Source organism: Manduca sexta, chromosome 28 (assembly GCF_014839805.1).
Source record: "Manduca sexta isolate Smith_Timp_Sample1 chromosome 28, JHU_Msex_v1.0, whole genome shotgun sequence".
NCBI classification, from domain to species: Eukaryota; Metazoa; Arthropoda; class Insecta; order Lepidoptera; family Sphingidae; genus Manduca; species Manduca sexta.
In genome coordinates, this window is record NC_051142.1 from 11,112,479 (window position 1) to 11,132,836 (window position 20,358).

General features: G+C 34.2%; 1 protein-coding gene across 3 annotated transcripts in view; it reads right to left on the bottom strand.

Moving 5' to 3' along the window:
- Nucleotides 1–20,358, bottom strand: part of LOC115446977 (choline-phosphate cytidylyltransferase B) — a 36,067-nt gene that overhangs the window by 1,861 nt on the left and 13,848 nt on the right. For all 3 annotated transcript variants that reach the window (XM_037444388.1, XM_037444386.1, XM_037444387.1), the window contains exons 2-5: nucleotides 10,345–10,567; nucleotides 6,080–6,177; nucleotides 1,606–1,768; nucleotides 453–622 (exon numbers count right to left, since the gene is read on the bottom strand). In XM_037444388.1, the coding sequence (XP_037300285.1) occupies nucleotides 453–622; nucleotides 1,606–1,768; nucleotides 6,080–6,177; nucleotides 10,345–10,567 (654 nt within the window). The remainder of the gene's footprint in view (nucleotides 1–452; nucleotides 623–1,605; nucleotides 1,769–6,079; nucleotides 6,178–10,344; nucleotides 10,568–20,358) is intronic.

Here is a 20,358-nt window from a genome sequence, read left to right on the forward strand (position 1 = left end):
GACAAATTTCACCGACTCTTTATTACCATGCTTACTGAAAATATAGAATTATTTTAATGTGCTGTGTTAAGATAACAAGGTGATGTTGAAATACCTACGGAAAAACGTTGTAATAGTTCAACCGAAAAGATTTTTTGACCAAGGTTAAGTACCTTTTTACGTTTGACTTGACTCTTGCAAACATTATTCCTAAGTTAAACACCATTGTAATGAAAAATAAGTTCCTAGTAATATTTTAAATGAAACGTCCTCGCGGCTGGGGACCGAACCCCAGACATGGGGAAAAAATACTTCTTATTTACATGAACAAACATTTTGTACTATGAAGATTAAATAAAAATAATTTCAAGGGCACACAAGGCGAACAGTTTGTGACATTATAAATCAACACCTTCAAACAAATTACGCTATCCAATTGTCTGAATCGACTATATTATTGTGATTAATCTCACCTTCTTGCCTTTGTCTTTAAGCTCATCCATTTTATTCTGTAAGCGGAATTTCTTCTCGTTGAGGAAGGACACGTTGAGCTCCTTGGCGGAGTATCCGCGCGCGAGGTTTCGCCTCACGTATATGTCGTAATCGCGCACTATCCGCGCAACAATGTCTGACGTTGATACACCTGCAAAAAAATATATAATAAATTTAAAATAGCTATCTATAACTTACACGCATTGGCGCTATGAATCATAAAAACCGGTGTAACATAGGAAATTCCTAACAAACTTAAACAAATAACGATTACAATATTATAATTCATCTCGTATATGGAAACATTCTAATTACAATGTTAAGCAAGCTGATTTTGTCATTAAGCCTATTTAGGACAATATAATTTACAATAGGTACCTATGAGTTGGAACTAATCTATGTGCGGTCGCCTACAACGTCCGATATTATTCATTGTAAAGGAAGTAACACTGCGTGGGATAAATGGCCACATTAACAGGGCGCAGGATGAAACGATAAGGCAAAAGATAAATCAGGTTTAAGCAACAACGAAATCGATATTTTCATGTACAAATAATAATTACATTTTATATGTGAAGCAATTAACATTGTATTTATTTTCAATTTATATTTTAAATGACAGGAATAATAATATGATGACTAAGTATATAGAATTATTGTTAAATATAGCGTTATTTTATATCTAATCTAAACGATTAACGTTGTTTTAAATGTATCTAATTTATATGAGAATTATATTAAGTTTTTAAGCATGATGAAATTGTATGTAAATGTGACATCAGGTGATTATTTGCATAATATATATTTCAAGTTAAATGTCGATTTACATTATGCTGATTTGGAAATGAAACTTATGTGCTATAACGTCATGGTTGATAAAATACCCTATTTTTAATGTCAAACAGTCAATGTCTGCCGAGGTATACAAATATTTTTTTTTTGTTTTTTTTTTGGTTAAACAGTTTTAAAGACATCACAGAAACAATTACTGAGCGATTACACTTAACTTTTAAGAACTATAGAATACAATGTAACAATTTAATTGGATTATATTTTCTTTTTAAATCAATGTATATTTTTTGGATAATGTTGTCTGATACAATTAATGTAATGTCATTCTATACATAGCCGTACCTTCTGTCCTCTCCGTGGCGACGAACATGTCCTTCGCCTTAATCATGGCGTATATGTCCTCGCAGTCCTCCGTCGTGTAGGGGATGTCGTCGTGCGCTATGAAGTCTATCTTGTGCTTTTCTAGAAACTCCTCGTCATACTCCCATGGCGCGTCTCTCACCACCTAGAACAAAAATAACAATATCTTTAATTCCATTGATGATGAAATACCCGTAGTAAATATGAAAATGTTTATGATAAAATTAAATAAATGACGACTCTTGGATACAATAATTATTTTTAATTTTGGAAAATAGAACAGTGATATTATTATTTAAAAAAAGACACTTGGGCGAAGCACTAGTTAATTTATTTTGCCTCATAATTAGTATGAATACTGTCAGCTTTTTGAAGATACATCAGGATGGTATTTTATCTGTGTTACCTTGTTTTTCATCACGTGTCAACACATTCGTTCAAGGGCCAAATGTAAAATGGTTTGATGGCGAATCTACCTTTCCGAGATTGCTCATGATTATGAATATCAATAAGCCAAAAATTCAGTATGACCTCAGTTTAGATACATAGGTTATATCTATAACATATTGGTGAGTACATCCATCCATCAATGGTTCCAGCACAATTCCTCCACACTTATCACACTAAATGCAATCATTAAAAGAAAACTTTGTTAATTGTTTCTGAACTTATAAACATTGCGAGTCGTTACCGCAGTTTAATTTCATAGGGCATAGGTTTAAGGAAGGCAATCTGGTCTTAATATAATATAGTGGTTAAGTATTGTTAATAATAATTGTGCTCTGTATTGTTTTTTATTAAATAATAAAAAAAATACTGATTGAATTAATAAAACGCACTTCAACTATGTACTGTCAATGTCGCGTTACTGACTTTATATTATAAAGAATAGTTATCAATTTACAATGAATATCGATCATTTGGCGTGCCGCATGAAAACGTTTTCTGAATGATAATTAGCTTCGGACAGCTGCGTAAGTTTGATATGGGGTTGCATTTCCCGTGGCCATACTTCGTAGTTGGCATAAGTTTTGTGTGTTTCTACTTGGAACTAATATTTAACCTTACTAACGATTGGACAAATGCACTGCGAATGAACGTTTTGTTTTCGACCATGATTTATATTAACAAAAAAAAATTATCTTTGAGAAAAAGGTACAGGAACCGCAATGTGAACAAACTCTGTGTCTTTTTACTGATGATGCGCCGTGAACCGAAATATTTTGGGAATCCCTATATTATTAAATTGTTCTTTCGAATCCATTTCCGAAATCCGAACATAATATATCTTCTACAATATTATTTTCGTAAACATTCACATAAGTTAAACATCTCTTTTATTAACATTATTTGTTTTAGATAACAAATTGTAGCAATAATTCCACTAACCACGAGTGATAAGACTGTGCGTGTTGATGTTGCAACATAACGTATGTTATAAATAAGAGGAAAAAATTGCAATTGATTGTAAAAAAAAAAACTATTAAAGGTAAACACCGTTTCTTGGTTTCATTATAAAAAATCCATTTCGATGAAATCATTTCCGGCAGGCATAATGACGTACTTGCGTTATCTAATAAGACATTAATAATCCTAATGTTTGATATAATTTGGTTTTTTAAACATTAATTTAAGTACTTCATGTAATAATTAACAATTATATCAGTTTTCCGCGGTTTTTACTCGTACGCCGATCGTCATTTTTGTTTGAGTACTTTTAATGGGTGCGGACCCACTCGTCCCCTAAAACTCGTACCCTAGAATAAAAGTTGTAGATTCGTCACCTATTCAAGTGCCCATTGGTCCCCTGATAGGAGACCAGTTAATATTAATTTATTTATAAGGTACCCATTCGTCCCCCATCGTCGTTATCAAAATCACACGAAGAAACATGATAAGCGAGTACAGGCATGCACGATTGTGTAGAAGGCATAACCGTCTGTGAGTGGTCACCGTCGCCTGTAATCCTAAGTGATCGTTTTATTTAATGATTTTTTATGTTTACGCAGCGATTTCCTAGTTGGGTGTGGAACGGACTGCAAAGATGAATGTCCGCAGGTTTAAATCCCAAGGCACACACCTCTGACTTTTCTAAAAAAATCATATGTGTATTCTTTGTGAATTTATCGTTCGCTTTAACGGTAAAGGAAAACATCGTGAGGAAACCTGCACTTCTGAGAAGTTCTCTATAGGAATTTCGAAGGTGTGTGAAGTCTACCAATCCGCACTAGGCCAGCGTGGTGGACTGAGGCCTAATCCCTCTCAGTAGTAGAGGGGCCCGTGCTCAGCAGTGGGCTGGTATATAATACAGGGCTGATATTATTATTATTATATTACGCGAATGTTAGGTGCAGGCCACACAGATAAGACGTAGGGCGCAGACATGGCACGTATGGGGCGCCGTCGTAATTGTTTAAAACATATAGAAAATACGAGGCACGGACGTGACGCTGGGCGCCGCGAGAGATGAAGGTTTTAAGCTGTCTGATTTGACACGATAACATGTCTTTTTGCAAGATGAAGATGTGTTACCACTGGTGTATCTCGCTAATATACAGAGGGTTATTGTAATACTCTAGTCTGTTATAATTATAGAGAACTGGATGATTTTCAATTAATCTAAAAAAATTAACGTTGAATACATAATCGTCCCGCATTTTCACTTAATATACAATGATCTTCGTTCTCTAAACACCTCGCAACTACTCAAGGACGCAGGTAGCTTTGTGTAACAGCGCCCCACCCCGCTATATGAGAATAATTATTACGATTACATTAAAAACATAGTGTCTTAGTATAAAATAGCAGGATAACGTAGTTTTCCCATAAAGATGTTTTGTGTTTATGAAAGTGTAGTTTACAGGACGCAATCTTTTAGGCACTAAAAAGTAGAATGGCCCTCTTAAGATATTGTAATTTTGAAAGGGAAGTAATAGAATTTAATAATAATATTGATTTCCATACTGTCATTATCTGTGATTTGTAATAAATGTGATACTTATACAGGGTAATTTTGACATCGTGTTACTAAATGAAACCACCGGTTCGTGGTGACCTCTACTAACACCGCTCTTCGCCAAAAATCCCAATTTTAGATTTATGGTTTTTTGATCACGCTGTCTCTTAGCGCGCTTAACTTAAATGAATGAACTACGTCACAGCTGATCATATTATTAGCGAACCTATAGGGTTAAGAAGGTCAGCTCACAAATGAACTTTCAATACGTTCACCGACATGGTTGCAGCAGTTTATTGAGTCGTGGAATTCAAAATAAGATACGCAAATTACTACAAAAACAGTCCCTACCCCTCAAACAATACGTGATAATAAAACGACATCCAATAAATAAATACCGTCATACAAGTGTATGAAAAGGAATCAAGTATTTTGCATGTGTTGTTGCCTTTAAAGAAAAGTATTGATTATTTAGTCAATTATAAACGTTATTTTGGTTTTAAATTAGTTTTCTTACCAAAAAGTTACCTACATAATTACTAAAGTTACAAGATTTAAATCTATTGGAATCTTTTTTAGAATCTACATTATATTCCAATATTTATTTTAATTGCAACATTAATATTTCGGTTTGTCATAATGTCTAAAAGACTACGTAGACCGAGAGTAGACGTACGTCATATTATGCTTTCTGTACCATTTCTTTGTTAGATAGGTACACTATGGCAATGCGTCTGAGTCTTTGGCCGAGTCGGAATAGCGTGCGAAAGCGACATGATGATAACACTTTTCATTACAATAGTCGTACTCTTTCTCACCTAAACACTCAGTGTTGTCAGTATAAACATTTTACCAATAAGGTTACAAAATGACTCTGTACAAATTTAATGCATTTTATTTATGCCTTTAGCACGCGATTGTACCGCCGTCATAGAGCTCAAAAAAACAAAATACTCTATAGGAGGGGACCAGTAGGCACTAAAAAATATTACAGGGGACGAGTGGGCACAGGGTACGAATTTCAGGGGACCAGTGGGTGCGAAGCCCTTTTAATCAAGGTCGAAGGAAACAGACATCTATTTTAACTGTTGCAGGCATTACCTGATTGATTAGAGTGGTAATGGGCAATCGTTTCGCCAAGTAGTAAGTCTTAAATGGCATTGCGAAGCGTAAATACATAAAAAACTCTGTATTAAATTGGTTCGCTAAACCGACCATTAGTCACATGAATATTCACTATATCTAACCAAGATGTTTGGTTAGGAACATTTTAAGGGCGTTTCGTAAGCACCAGTTTTGTATTCATTTGCAGATAAGACGTGTGTTTTAATTTGTCACGCCATAAGATACACCTAGATCCTATGCCCGCAGTGAAGCCTCCCTACTTACATGTCATTCGTGGGGATTTTGTCGATTTCATTGAGAAATGAGTATCGGCTATTCCAGTTTGAAAGATCAATTCAGTAAACTATATTAGGGTAAAGTGTACAATGAGTTTACCTCGTCAACGTATCTGCAATGTCGGACGGCTTCGTACCTCTCGTCTTCCGTCATAACTGTGCGACCTTTCCGGCTGTGCGTCAATATGTCATTGCATACTGCAACAAGAAAACAAATACGGACTTTTAACAATGGTATAACCAACGATTATAAAATCGTGTGCACGCTATAAACATTCTGGAAATTGCCTTAATTAGATGTGTAACTAAGTTAAATATCTGTTAAACGTTTTTTTTATTAATCCTACACGGAGGAAAGTTTTGACTTGTTGATTTTAGCGCCGGTCAGACGGTTTGTTTTTTGGGGTTACTTGTGTGTAGACACGGACAATCAGTCGCGCGGTACCCCGTGCATTCCCTGAGGTAGTTCAATTTATAACAGAATTTAATTTCGGCGATAATTGAGTTATTTAGGAGCGAAAATACATTTTACCCGTGATAGAATATGCGCGCGAATAATCATTCAACTTCATAATGAGGAATCGCAATTTAGTCCATTGAAAAGTTACATTTGGGGTTGCGTTTTTTAGAGGACGCAATTTTATTTTTTGAAGTGTAGGGGGGGTCAGTCTAAAGCTAAAACCAAGTTTGTGGGGTCGCCACCCTTGTCCCACGGCCGCCATCTTGAAAATAGGGGTTGAAATGGTTTTACAATGTATCTCTTAAACTATTTATCTGACAAAAAATGTATAAATATTTTTGTTGCAAATTAAATTCTCTACAACTTTGGTCTAGTAACTTTTGTCGTAGAACTATAAATAAAAAGTTATAAGCGAAAATGTTAAGAAATTCAATGTTAAGCAATGTCCATTGCAACGTCATCAGAACGTGTGTTTATAAGGTTCATAATACTTTTTGTACTCTCATTAATGCCCAAATACCCAAGGGACCATTAGGGAACAAAAGAACATCTGCCTGCTATTATTATTATTTTTCTAACCTCTCTTATTGTAAGAATAGCTGATAATATTGTGTTGAAGTTGTCGTAAGTAAGTTTTTTATTAGCATTTTGACTTTTAAAAGTCTTTTAAAAGTCAAAAAGCTAATAAAAAAAAGGAGTTTCACTAAAGTTAAAATCGTGTCTAAAGTCATTCGAAATGGTCTTCACAATTAAAAACAGAATAAAATACATCCGCACGTACTATGTAGCACAACTAAAAGATATAAGTTGAACGACAACTTCAACACAATATTATCAGCTATTCTTACAATAAGAGAGGTTAGAAATAATAATAATAATAGCAGGCAGATGTTCTTTTGTTTCCTAATGGTCCATTGGGTATTTGAGTATTAATGAGAGTATAAAAAAAGTATTATGAACCTTATAAACACACGTTCTGATGACGTTGCAATGGACATTGCTTAACATTGAATTTCTTAACATTTTCGCTTATAACTTTTTTATTTATAGTTCTACGATAAAAGTTACTAGACCAAAGTTGTAGAGAATTTAATTTGCAACAAAAAATGTTTATACACTGTTTTGGTCAGATAAATAGTTAAACAGAGACATCGTAACCACCACTTCAACCCCTATTTTCAAGATGGCGGCCGTGGGACAAGGGTGGCGACCCCACAAATTTGGTTTTAGCTTTAGACTGACCCCCCCTACACTTCAAAAAAATAAAATTGCGTCCTCTAAAAACGCAAGGTAAGGCCTAAAAAATGTAACATTTCAATGGACTAATTCGATTTCCAAATCTAAAGTTATTTTTAAACGACTATAAAGAGAAGAGAGGGTTTATTTATTCGTCGTGACAAAAAATATGCTTGTTCTGTGATAATTTTCTACTCCGTAGCCCGATTTAAATGTTTATTTTTGAGTTGGACTTCATATAGCTTCGGAATAGTCCCAATTTAATTTCACTGGTGTAGGATTATGTTATTCAAAGATGCAGAGGGGAACTCCTTAAAATCAAATAGAAATTTGATGATTTTTTTTATTAGATTCAGTGTACATTTAACACACTATCATATTAGAAATAACGTTGTTCGACGTTGAACTTTGAAGATGTTATGGAGAACTCCTCAAAATCAAAGATTCTTATTGATTTTCTTCGTATTAGGTTCAGTGTAGTCTTAACATTTTACCATATCAAAAATATTGTTGTTTGACCGTGAACTTTGAACAAACTACCAGCTAAACCAAGTAAAAAACAATTATACAAAAACAATGTTCAATTCAAATTCAGCTTCGACTCCAATAAACATGTACTTAATTTGCATAGTATAAACATTAATTGGAAAGAAGATTACATTACTTGTGTCTTAATAATTTCTCATTAAACCGTATACATAGATCAATTATTTTTTGTGTTTAGTTGTTGAAGTCGGTTTTATTTATTAGCTCCCTGTGCACGTTCTCAATTCCGTGACAAACGGACGCAGCGACATAGTTGATATACTACCGTGTGACGTCATAACTTTTAACTTTTTCATTTAAAAATTCAGGCAATAAAGGAGCGACATTCAATATAAAATTCATTACAATGACTCATGTCCACGTGTAATACAGACGCTATCTGTCTAATTACAAACGAATGACATTCCGTAATTAATGTAATTTTATCTTCCTACGCAAAATAATGTCTGTTTTACCAATGAATTCAACTAAGCAACCGAATTTGATCGTTTAGTCATAGTAGAACGGCAAGATATCAATACGCTATCGATTCAAGGTTTACCTGTTATCTTTACGTTAATTATTTAGGTAAATTGGAGACCAATCAGAATATTCAAGGTTAAATAAAACAATCCCACAATTCACGATTGTCTACAAATCAATAGGAATGCTGACTGATAAAAGTAATTTACTTTTACAATATAAGGGCTATACCACACATGCGCAGACGGTAACAAGTGATAAGGGAAATAGTTATTGGCTCCTTATCTTTTAAATCATTACAAAAACTACGAGATCGTACAAGCAATTGAAACGCTATAAAAATGAAAATTTCTCCAGACGTATCATTGATACTATTGATCTCGTACTTTAGTATTTCCTACAATGCATTTATATTTGTTTATGCTTATCTACAATACAATCAATTTGTTTAAAATCGGATCAGTGGTGCCATTACGTCGATAGTCCGTATCACTAAACAAGTGCATGTGCATAAAGCTTTATTATAATTAAATGATGATTTTGCAACAAAACAAAACACTAGACACGTGTTCCGATCGTACGACAAATCTGCGCCAATGAATAGTAACGTTGTTATCTGGGCCGATAAAAGCGTGGTAATGAGCACCGATTACTGTGCACTCATTCAATGTACGAGTCGTGCACAATGTACATTGCGGATAAATACAGTTGTTAAAGCCGGCAATGGCTCAATTATGATGGATTAAAACTTACAACTCAAGTTCACGTAGACACCCATGAGTGATTAATATCTTTATTGTTTTACCACACTATGTCTTTACTTAAATAACATACAGAATACTTTTATTCTGATATTTGCAAATTAAATGTATTTTAAAATGATAGTAACGCAAATGCCGTTAAGTAACTCGATCACGACACCAGTATCACTAGACACTAGTTCAATATCGATTTAATAGCGAGACAAAGCCCTGAGCTGGCCCTGGGCCAGGGTTCGGAATGGGGACAGCTAAATGCATAAAAACGAAACATAACCACAAATCGAGGGCAGTTGGCAACCCTGCGCATGAACCGCCCCGCGGGAGGTGAACAGTAATTGTACGTAATGTTCACCGCATCACGTCTGCAATTAGCATTTAATTGATATCATTACATCGCGGTAACTGATATTTCATAGGTAACATACACAAATTACTTGGAAAATACCTGTTTTTATGAAGAAAATACTTATGGTATTTAAGAATTCAAATTCTTCATCTCTTTAAAAAACAATTATTTCATAATTATGGAACTATGGTATGTAATAAAATTAATTCCAGATTTATCCTTTAATAGTTTTGAGTTTAATTTATTTATTAAAAGTAAACCAGCGGGAATTATTACTGTACGTAAACTCGAATTAGTCGATGAATACTTCACATTACTTCAGAGTTTTTAATTATTAACCATTACTTTGTGACGCACGAATAAAAATGGAAATGTGTGTTGAATATGCTGCATATTGGTTTTTGTTCAATCAATAACAATTCAAAGTCACCTACCGAGCCTATATTACACACCCAGTCCTGGTGGCACGCTACAAGGTATAAATTGGGTTTAAATTACGGTATTTAATCGGGTTTCGAATGAAAAGTAAACCAACGTATAGCAAGTAAACTAACCTCCTACAATAAGATAAACGTTTGGGAACACTGTCTTGGCCTGCTGCAGCTGCCGCGCGTGCCCCTGGTGGAACATGTCGTAGATGCCGTCGGAGTAGACGCGCACCCTGCGCGACGCCGTGCCCGCCAGCGCGACCGCGCGCGGTATCCGCCCGTAGTGACACCGGTCCCGCTCGGCCATCGCCGCCGGGTCTGTGCTGAACGGCGCCGCTAGCCGCAGTGACTGGAAATTAACATGCATCATTATTATATTTTAAAGGTAAGTACAATCAAATTCTACACACAAATCAATCAAAATTGGTTTAGCGGTTTAGATGTGAAAACGTGTCAAACCTAACAGTTGGGTATTTTTAGTGTATTGAATTCGCTCACATTGTGTATAATTGGAATGCTTACCCTTACCTACTACCTAATCACAGTACAATTATATAATATGGTTTATTGTACTGTTCTGTACGTCTGATAGGTCGATATGTGAAACCTGCATAAACAAAGTTTACGTTAGATGCACACGACCATGCCGAAGCCCTGAAGGTGACATTTACGGATAATCATATTGTAAAAAGTTAAAATGGCATCGTTACGCCGCTTAAGTGGTTTTGAATTATAATCCTGGAAAATCGATACAAATAACAAACAACACAAATATGTATGTATCATAAATATATTTATAACTTATAAATTAATTACTATATTTATTATGTTATTATTCGATGTTTTAACTTTTGTTTATTACTGACGGCTGAGTCGCTGTTTCACTGAATCATCTTTTAGCACGCATCATAATATAATATTAAATGGTAGACTCAATTTTATAATGGCACTTAATACCGAATTAATGAACAATGTATACACAGTAGGAATGCAAACATGTTGGCGTGAATATTATTATGTTAATTGAGAAAGTGTTTCGATGGGTGCGGCGGTAGACAGGTTCATGGATGATAATCGGTTTGCAACGCACAAACTCTTGGCTTTCTGGGTAGTTAAGTAAATACCTCCCATAGTAATTTCTATAAGTCCACAATTATATATATTATGTACATTTAATCAACATGACATTATTTATCGTAATGTAGGTAATTTAATGAGGAAGTCCAAATGAATCATTAAGACATGAAATCACTTTTGCTACGGAAAAACCCGGGGCCGACGTCACTTTTAAAAATAACATTGTGTATTAAATGTTTTTGTCGTGAAAACTTTAAAGGCCTATATTCGTAAATAATATATAACAGACACATTAAGTTGGTTGTAGTATTTTATATTATTATTGTGACGTTTACATCGCAGTCCGTATACACCGATAAACTTCACATTTTCGTACTTCGTTACTTCATATCATTTTGTTGATGCAATAATTAATCTTTATTGATTGGTAAAATTGATACAATGTTACTAAAGTAATAAAAGATGCTGAAACTATGACAAACTTAATTGTCAACTTTTAAATTTAAAGTGTAGTTTTCACCAAGCAACAACTTTAAATGTTGAAGGTATGTCATTGAAGCAGAACCGGCCAAAATAGGTTAGTAAAGTAAGACACATTAACGGCTTATAAAAAACAACCTCATCCGATTAGTTAATAGATAAGTAGCCAACGTAGGGACATAATTGGATTTAAAAAATTCCACTGCTTTTTAAACAAACTATATTTGACTACAATTGCAGAAATTAATAATTAATGACAAAGAGTAAATTTACCAAAATAAGTAAAAATAAATATTCAGGGAAGGAAAAAACTAAAGACGAACCTATGATACCTACCATTTAAATAATCACTTTAACGAAACATGTAAAATATTATAAAACAATAGGAATAATTAATAAAATAAATTAATACTTTAGTGGCGATGAACCGCCACATATTCAAGATATATATGTTGACAAGATGGCGGTATATGCACTAACTGTACCGCCACACTTTTGTACATTTATTTTCTCTTCCCCTAGACGTCGTAAAATTATGGTGTACCTATTACTGATTATTAGATAAATATGTACAATAATATAAATATACATGTGTGAATTGTAATGAGCAAGCAGGAACACCGCAAATGAGCTGAGGGCGCGTCATCGTCCCTTATGGAATTGTCACTCAAGTGTGACACAATTCAGTTAAGTACATGTGTCGAGTGCGCCTCAGGAGCCAGAACTACGTTGAATACCAATACAGCAATGGGCTGTCAATGCATAGCTGTCCTATAATCTATATCTCTTTACCTTAATATTATATATGGGGAGTTCTTCCTATTAGTATTATATCGGCCGATTAGGTACGTTGTGTCATATCATAGCGAATACATGCTAATAATGCTAGTTTTAAATGTTATAAAATTAATTACATTAGACATTAATTATAATTATTGCAAATGTGGAATGATTACAAATTGGAAAACTCTGTTTATAATTAAAGAGGTCTTTCTTATGAACGATTCATTAAATAAATCAACATTGTAGTTATTTTCCGAAACTATAAAGAAGCTTTAAAACCGTCACGCCTAAGAGCTTGGAGGCGTTTGGCATTATGCCAACCCTAGCACTATAGCTTCGTCTGTTAGGGTTTCAGCGGACTTGTCCTAGTTTGAGGGAATCTGGGCAACATCCGATCGCCATATTTTCCAGTTTAGAGGAAAAATTGCGAAACCAAACAATTATTCTTTGTTTGGAAATTAATTGTGCCGGTCGGATCGCGGTTTAGTTGCCCCATTCTAGTTCATTCCATTCCTTTCCGAAAAGTAATTACTTTCGTATCTCCCCCAGTTATAAAGGATGTAGATTTTCATTACCCAGTTAGCCCGTAAATCACGTTGTAGCGATAGAAGTCGCACGTTCTGCGATTCCCCGGCGTGCATTCCGAAATCGACACATTTTTAACCGTGCTAATGAGTTGGTAAAAAAACCGATGACAAATTCGGCTCTCCTATGTTTGAGAGTGACTGAATCGAAACTTCTTGCTATCAAATTTATGTACAATTTACATATTATTATTATGAATGTCAACGGACAGAGTGTGGTGCCTGTCACTGGTGTGTAGTGTCAAGGTTCAAACAACTGGTAACGAACCGGCGCGAGTGATGATAATGAGGTGGCGTGATGCGACGTCACTCGCCAGCCCCACAGCGACGCGACTCGACGACAAGCTGCCGCTTAAAAGAACGATTCCAAACACAGCTGCAACACATTTCACAATGTGTACATCCATGCGGTCACACACAAGAGAATGAACACTCACTCACACAACACTCCCTAGAATAAAATAGGTAGTGTGAGAGTTATGTTCGACAAATTATGGCAGTTCGTAATTTTACGAATAGAAAAAAAAGAAGAATAACTTTCTAGAATATCTTAAGAATTTAATCGAGATTTGAAGAACTAAATTGTGCCCTTGCAGTCTAACAACCGTTTGAAAAAATAAATATAGAAACAAAATATTTGGTATATTATTATGACTTTTCCGAACGTGGTAACAACGACAAACAAATTTAGTAAGTTTCGGCCGACAGTTTGTCCAAGTCACTCCAACGCAACGGTGCGGCATTTCTGCGGTTGGAGGTTACAGGACTACTGTATTTTACCGTTGCGGTCGTGTTTGGAATCGGACCTTAATCATGACTTATACATTAATATCGCATTATCAACACTCTGCGCTAGAGATCCGACCTATCGCATAGTCTGAAACTATCACAATATTACATTAATATAATTTATAATTCATTATTATAATTGGTCACAAATCAAAGAGCAAACTGTCATCAAACTATATTCTCTTTAAACTATTTATGGCACTACTCTGCCATAACTTGGTCAAATAGCAAATTAAGCAAAGGGAATATAATTTTCCCTTTTTTTAATTGTCCTTATCAAAATCATTATAAAACCTAAATGCGTATAAAACACAAAACGCGTCAAACAAACAACGAATAACTTACATAAATCATCAATTATAATCACCACGCCTACATCCTGAGTTTACAGAAACCCACAGTTTTTGTAACAACCTAAATAAATTTATGTTGTATATAGATTATGCTAATATTTAAATAGAACGTGCTTATATTGTAAACATTCGGTACTCACTATTCACGAGCTGCCTAGATTTCCTTCTCAATATATTTCAATCTCAATATAGATGTCAAGTCAGGCTAAAGTGCCATAGCAATTAAAAATTGGTGTACAATAATATTCTTGGTTAAAAAATTAAGTAAAATGTACTAGAAGTTATTGATAGGTGGTAAACGATATTCAGTTCGCGTGCTACATCTTAATTCAAACTAGATTATCAATGAGGATAGATAGGGAGCGTTGTGATAGCTGCGGTATTGACACCTTCAGCTAATGACTAAAGTGATCAGAGGTGCTACAGAGCGTAGCAATGTCATGCATACATAGACGGACATCCGCTGTATATCTCAATAACATGAACATACTTAATATATATTAATATTACACATTAAAAATTAATTATTATATATTTATGTGCTACTGACATAAATTGGCATCTAGGGATCTGACATTGACCTATTACATTGTGCCAGTTAATATATTAATAAATGTGAACAGAAGATAATTTCAATTTGCCACCTCATTATTATATTAAAGCCAGGATAAACAGGGGTAACTGATTATGGTACAGTAAAAAGAAATGTGCAGCGTTAGTGAAAACCTCCGTAGTGTTGCACGTACTTGACTTAAGAACAATAATTGTAGAATATAATAAATAGAAACACTCGTACAAATTGTTTCCGAGTTGAGGTACGTGTCTCCACGTTGCATATTTTACCGACGCGACGTGACTATTACGTCAAAGAAATTGTTGTAGGAAGCCGCTGACTGATAAATGTCACGGACGTCATGTGCGAACTATTAACGCAAACCGCTGCATAAAATTAGTGACGTCGAAATTCACAAATAAAGAAAGTTAATTTTTTAAAGCACGTGTCACGTTTAATTTAACGTGGGATTTTTATTTCTGAATGGCAATGAATGCAAATTTTATTCGTGTGGGTGTAACAAATTCCTGTGCTGTTCAGCAATTTATGTCTCCTTAATCTCTCAACAACGTGCTGCGATAGTTTGGCTACAATCAATATAAACAATTTGAAAGTAATATCAAAGGTGTTCAGTATAACAATTATGTGTATTTACTATCCATTGTGTTTTGTAGTTAATAATACTTAAGGTAATACGTGAATCGACAATACATCATTACTATAATCAATCTGACCTTTATAACCCAGAGGAAATTATATCAAACTTCATAAAATCCATTAAGATGGTTAATTAACCCACCAATTAACCGCAAGAAATAGTGGCTGCGGTGCAAGCCCATGTCACCAGCAAAAAAATTGCACAACCTATGGTTGCGTATGTAAATAACGGACAAAACAATGACTACTGTCAACTCCCACATGACAAAGAATGCAGGCCGTATCCATAAATATGTACATGGAATGGAGCTGGATTGTTTCACAATGTCTATCGCAGGACTAGGTTACACAAATACTAAAAACGCTATGATAATGCTACTGGATTCTAAAATGGTCACTTAAATGTGACACCATTCTACGTCTGAAAAATTGTCTTAATAACATGAAACATGCATACATTAGTGGCTATATTAAACCGTCTAATGTTGTATAAAATCAACTACATAATAGGTATTACATCATGCCATAAAAGGGATGTTAAAGGAAGATATTCCCAAGCGGGGACATGTTCATTGTTCAGCGCTTATTACTTGTAAAGTAATAATAAATGATAACTAATAGGATGATAACGAGAATTTTCACAAAAGAAAAATAAACATTCGTTCTAAACGTCTATAACATCGCACAGAATTTTCTAGTACATTAGATAGTAAACTCGAGAGGTTTTTATTTTTTATATCGCCGAACTAGCCAGTTAACACTTGAAACGTTACAAAATGAAACTGAAGCATGTGAAGCATAAATTGGAGTTCATCCAGGTATTCAAATACTATAAACAAAATAAGGCGCTCTTAGTGTACACTAAAGACTATTTTCCCTAGAGATTGAGCATCCTCATAAGCTGCGGGTATTACGTAAATATTACGCATGCGGCTTAAAAACCGGCGAACAAATCTTAGGTTTTCCTTCCGAATGGGTGCGTCCAATTAAGATTATACGTGGTCAATGACGCACTTGTTCATAGTTTGTAAGTAATTATCAACTAAGGCATATTGTGTAAAGGTTAGCGCCATGACTTCATTATCAATCGAAGCGGAATATTCCCGTGGGTTAGTTCCGATAATTTGATGAGTACACCAATATTAATAATCACTTTCATTATATTAAACATTCAATAAGATCCGATAGATTCAAAATAACTCTTATGATCTAAAGGCTCCAATACCCCTGTTAAAATATGGGTTAGCAATTTCAATATGCCTTTTCTAGACACAAAAGTTGTTGTTTTAGAAGTAGCACGAGTATCGATTACTTTTTGCTGAGATTCAAAAATTGTGTCCAAAGGCGAAATGCGATATTATCTCCATTTAATTCCAATAGTGACTCCGTTGTCGGTGAATTGAAACGCATTCTAAAATGCTTTTAACCTATTTTTCGCTTTACTTACAGCAACACTAGATTCAATTTTCTTGAGCTATCCATCTTCATACAGACAGAAGTAAACAATTACATTCAGTAAATGGTACGCTATCGAGGCTAGTGGAGGTAACAGTATAATACGCTTTTTCAAATTAAAATTAAATGTCGCTATCGGCTTTTAGCCCGTAAGTAATTTATTCTTCTTATCACAAGTTCAACGGCCCGTATTTTATTTTTCACGTTTAATTTTTTTAACTTAACCGATAAATATATTATTACAATAAAAACAAAATAACCTTTCATAGGCATCGCTGTCTGATATTACTTATACTACTTTGCTGAGTACAATACTGTACAGAATTGCAAATGACAGCAGGTCTTAAAAATGGAAATTTATTTATTTACAACCAAATACTCACATTGTCACTACAATAACAACTAGGTAAGTATGTACACATAAACATGCCAGTGGGTGGCGTAAAATGGGTTTCCCCTTGGTCAAGTGCAATCAAATGAGGACATCGAACGTCCAGTATTTTGGGATATTCGACATTTCTGCCAGAACGGTTGCTTTCACTGGTAGCAAACATTTATTATATTTTAGACCATGAGTTAGATTTAACTTAAGATTGTTGGTATGCAGAAAGATATACACAAAGGATTTTTATATAACAAATGATTAAGATATATCCAAAAGCTTGCTTGCGACTGACTCCAGTTGCGTTTGTACTGATAGCGGAGATAAAATAGGTCTTTGATCTCATCCTCCGACCTTCATTTAATTTCGAGGTAAATGTCAATGAAAAATACCACTAAATGTAAAGTAAGACAGACGCAAAAACTAATTTATAAATCTTGATGTGAATAAATCTAGTTTGAATATAATATATATAGTTAGTAACTAGGCGGAAATCATATATTCGTATCAGAAAATAAGGAAACTTTTCAATTTTATTGCTGCATGTATTGCTACGATAAGCAAACATTAACTGTTTAATGTTAACGAGCCAGCAGTCTTATACAGGTTTCAATGTGTTTGATAAAAAACAACTTTGAATAAATAATTTAAAAGGAACTAAATACTCAGGCGTTACATGGCGTAACCTATTTTTTAAAGCAAAATCCAGGTAGCAAATCCTATGTTTAATTATATCAACATTTTAAGCATCATTACCTATACTAAGTTAACCCTGAACCGGTTTTTTACCGTCGCCAAGCAGACCACAAACCACCAAGGTTTGTGCAGTAAAAGTCCCAGAAACACGATATATAATAACTCGCGTTAACACACATTCTAGCAGTGGACTAATGTTAACTGTTCGCATTTTAGTAGGTTCAAACGAATGTTATAATGTCAGATAAATCAATGTTAAATGTTATTATCTCTTGTGTATACTCTTTGGACCACGTTTGAATCAATATCAACGAGATTAATTTTATAGTGCAAGTCAACAAATTATAAAAGATTGGAATAACGATGTTGCAAAAAGAGTTAAATTAAAATTTATGCTGATACATAATAAACGTTTTTTGATCATGACGTCGGAAATGGTAACAAAAAAGCCCACCTAGTACTATAATTAAATACACGTTAACATATTCAACAAGGTAATAAATACGATACAATTTTTGCTACGGATGACGTACACAGACTTCAAATTCGATGCTCCCATGTGGCAGATATTACAGCCGGATACGTAACGACTTATAAATACCCGCTCGAGATTAAGACAATGCAGATAACCCTGTACTGTGCGGGTCAAGTGTCTACACAGACTGATAAAATAAGTTTTATTTATTGCATCTAACAAGGATGATAGTAGTTGACATAACTGCAAGGACGACGCCTGAAAAGGCGATGATCTTATTCATGAAATATGGGACACTTTGGAGTGTATACTTCTGTTAATCTAACTGTCTAGAATTTCGAAATTTTTGTGGTCTTTGTAATATAACACTACGATGTAATAGTAATTCCCAAATTGTCCTAATTTGTACATCGGTGTTAGTCAATGTAATATAATATTTATTATTTATACAATAAAAAATATTATCTAATCTATTTTGTGTTATTCAAGATTTGTTTAGGAAATTAAAATTAATTATTTATTTCGTTGGTTGCATTTATTTCCACTTGCTTTACACATCTTTTTTTATTTTTGATGAAACAATGCTCCGACAGATTATCGAAAAATGGTTTGAAATAACCGGATCAAATCTATAGTTAGTTAAATTGAATCCCGCTTGCTTGACGTCAATTCTCTTTAAACGTAGTGCGAAGTTCAGGTTTATTCACGGTGCAATCATTTTATAAATACGATAATAAGACCTTTGGAAGGTAATTAGAATATCCTTGGACGCCACCCATGCAACGCGTGTTAAACTTAATTTTATTCATGTTTAATTATAACACTTTTTCAATTTTAGAGAACATCAAGAAAAACCGGTGTCACCTATTAATATATTTAAGCTTTATTTAAATATGTAATATTACTACTTACCTATAAATAATACATACATATTAAATATGTTTTATCTATAATTATTTTTATTGAATTTTCAAACATAATAACGCTAATATGTTAGGAGACCAATTGTAATGCTGACAAGATCGTAGGTATTCCGTTATATTATATTGCTGTGTTTGTAAAGCAGCAAATAAAAATTAGGTTTTGACGTGTTTAATTAAAAAAATAATAATAAATATCAATACACAATATATCTGTACCAATCATGAACTTAACCATAAGTTAACGTTTATTATAAAATAATGTAACGTTTTTTGAATCTGGTACAAACTGGGTAAATAAAACGTCCCAACTCGTGTCAATCTGTTCACGTAATGTTTTATATTACTAAACCGCAATTTGCATTTTAATAGCAAAATAATGTAACAAAAGCAAGTTACTGTACGGTATTGTTCCAACGTGACTCCATCGCTGCAGATAAATAAAAATGTTTTAGTGCTCTCATACGTATTGTATTGCTTGACGTCAGCGCTCACGTGAAACGTTCCTGGCCATCACTCAACCTGGGACTAGCATTACTATAAAAACCTGCCTTGTTCATGACCAAGTGAACAAACCATAATATTTTTACCAAGACAGCAGTAACTCACCTAATTAATTAACCGTCATGAATAATGTCAGCTGTAGGAATACGAATGTTTTAGCCCATCCCAGATTTACGCGCGTTAATTGGGTGCGCCGTAGGCCACGTAGATTTGAATTTAAAAAAATAAGAAAACGAATAAAATAACTTCAAATACACAATACGCTGGCTTCATACAAAAAGTGTGGGACTGGGTATATAGTGTCACGCCATCCATGCAGAGGTTAAAGTCAAACGCCACTTTCCCGTCAATCAAACTAACGCGCGGTTTATTTTAGTCACGGCCGAATGACAGAAATACATAAAATGTTGTCCACAGCTGGCCGTTTGATTG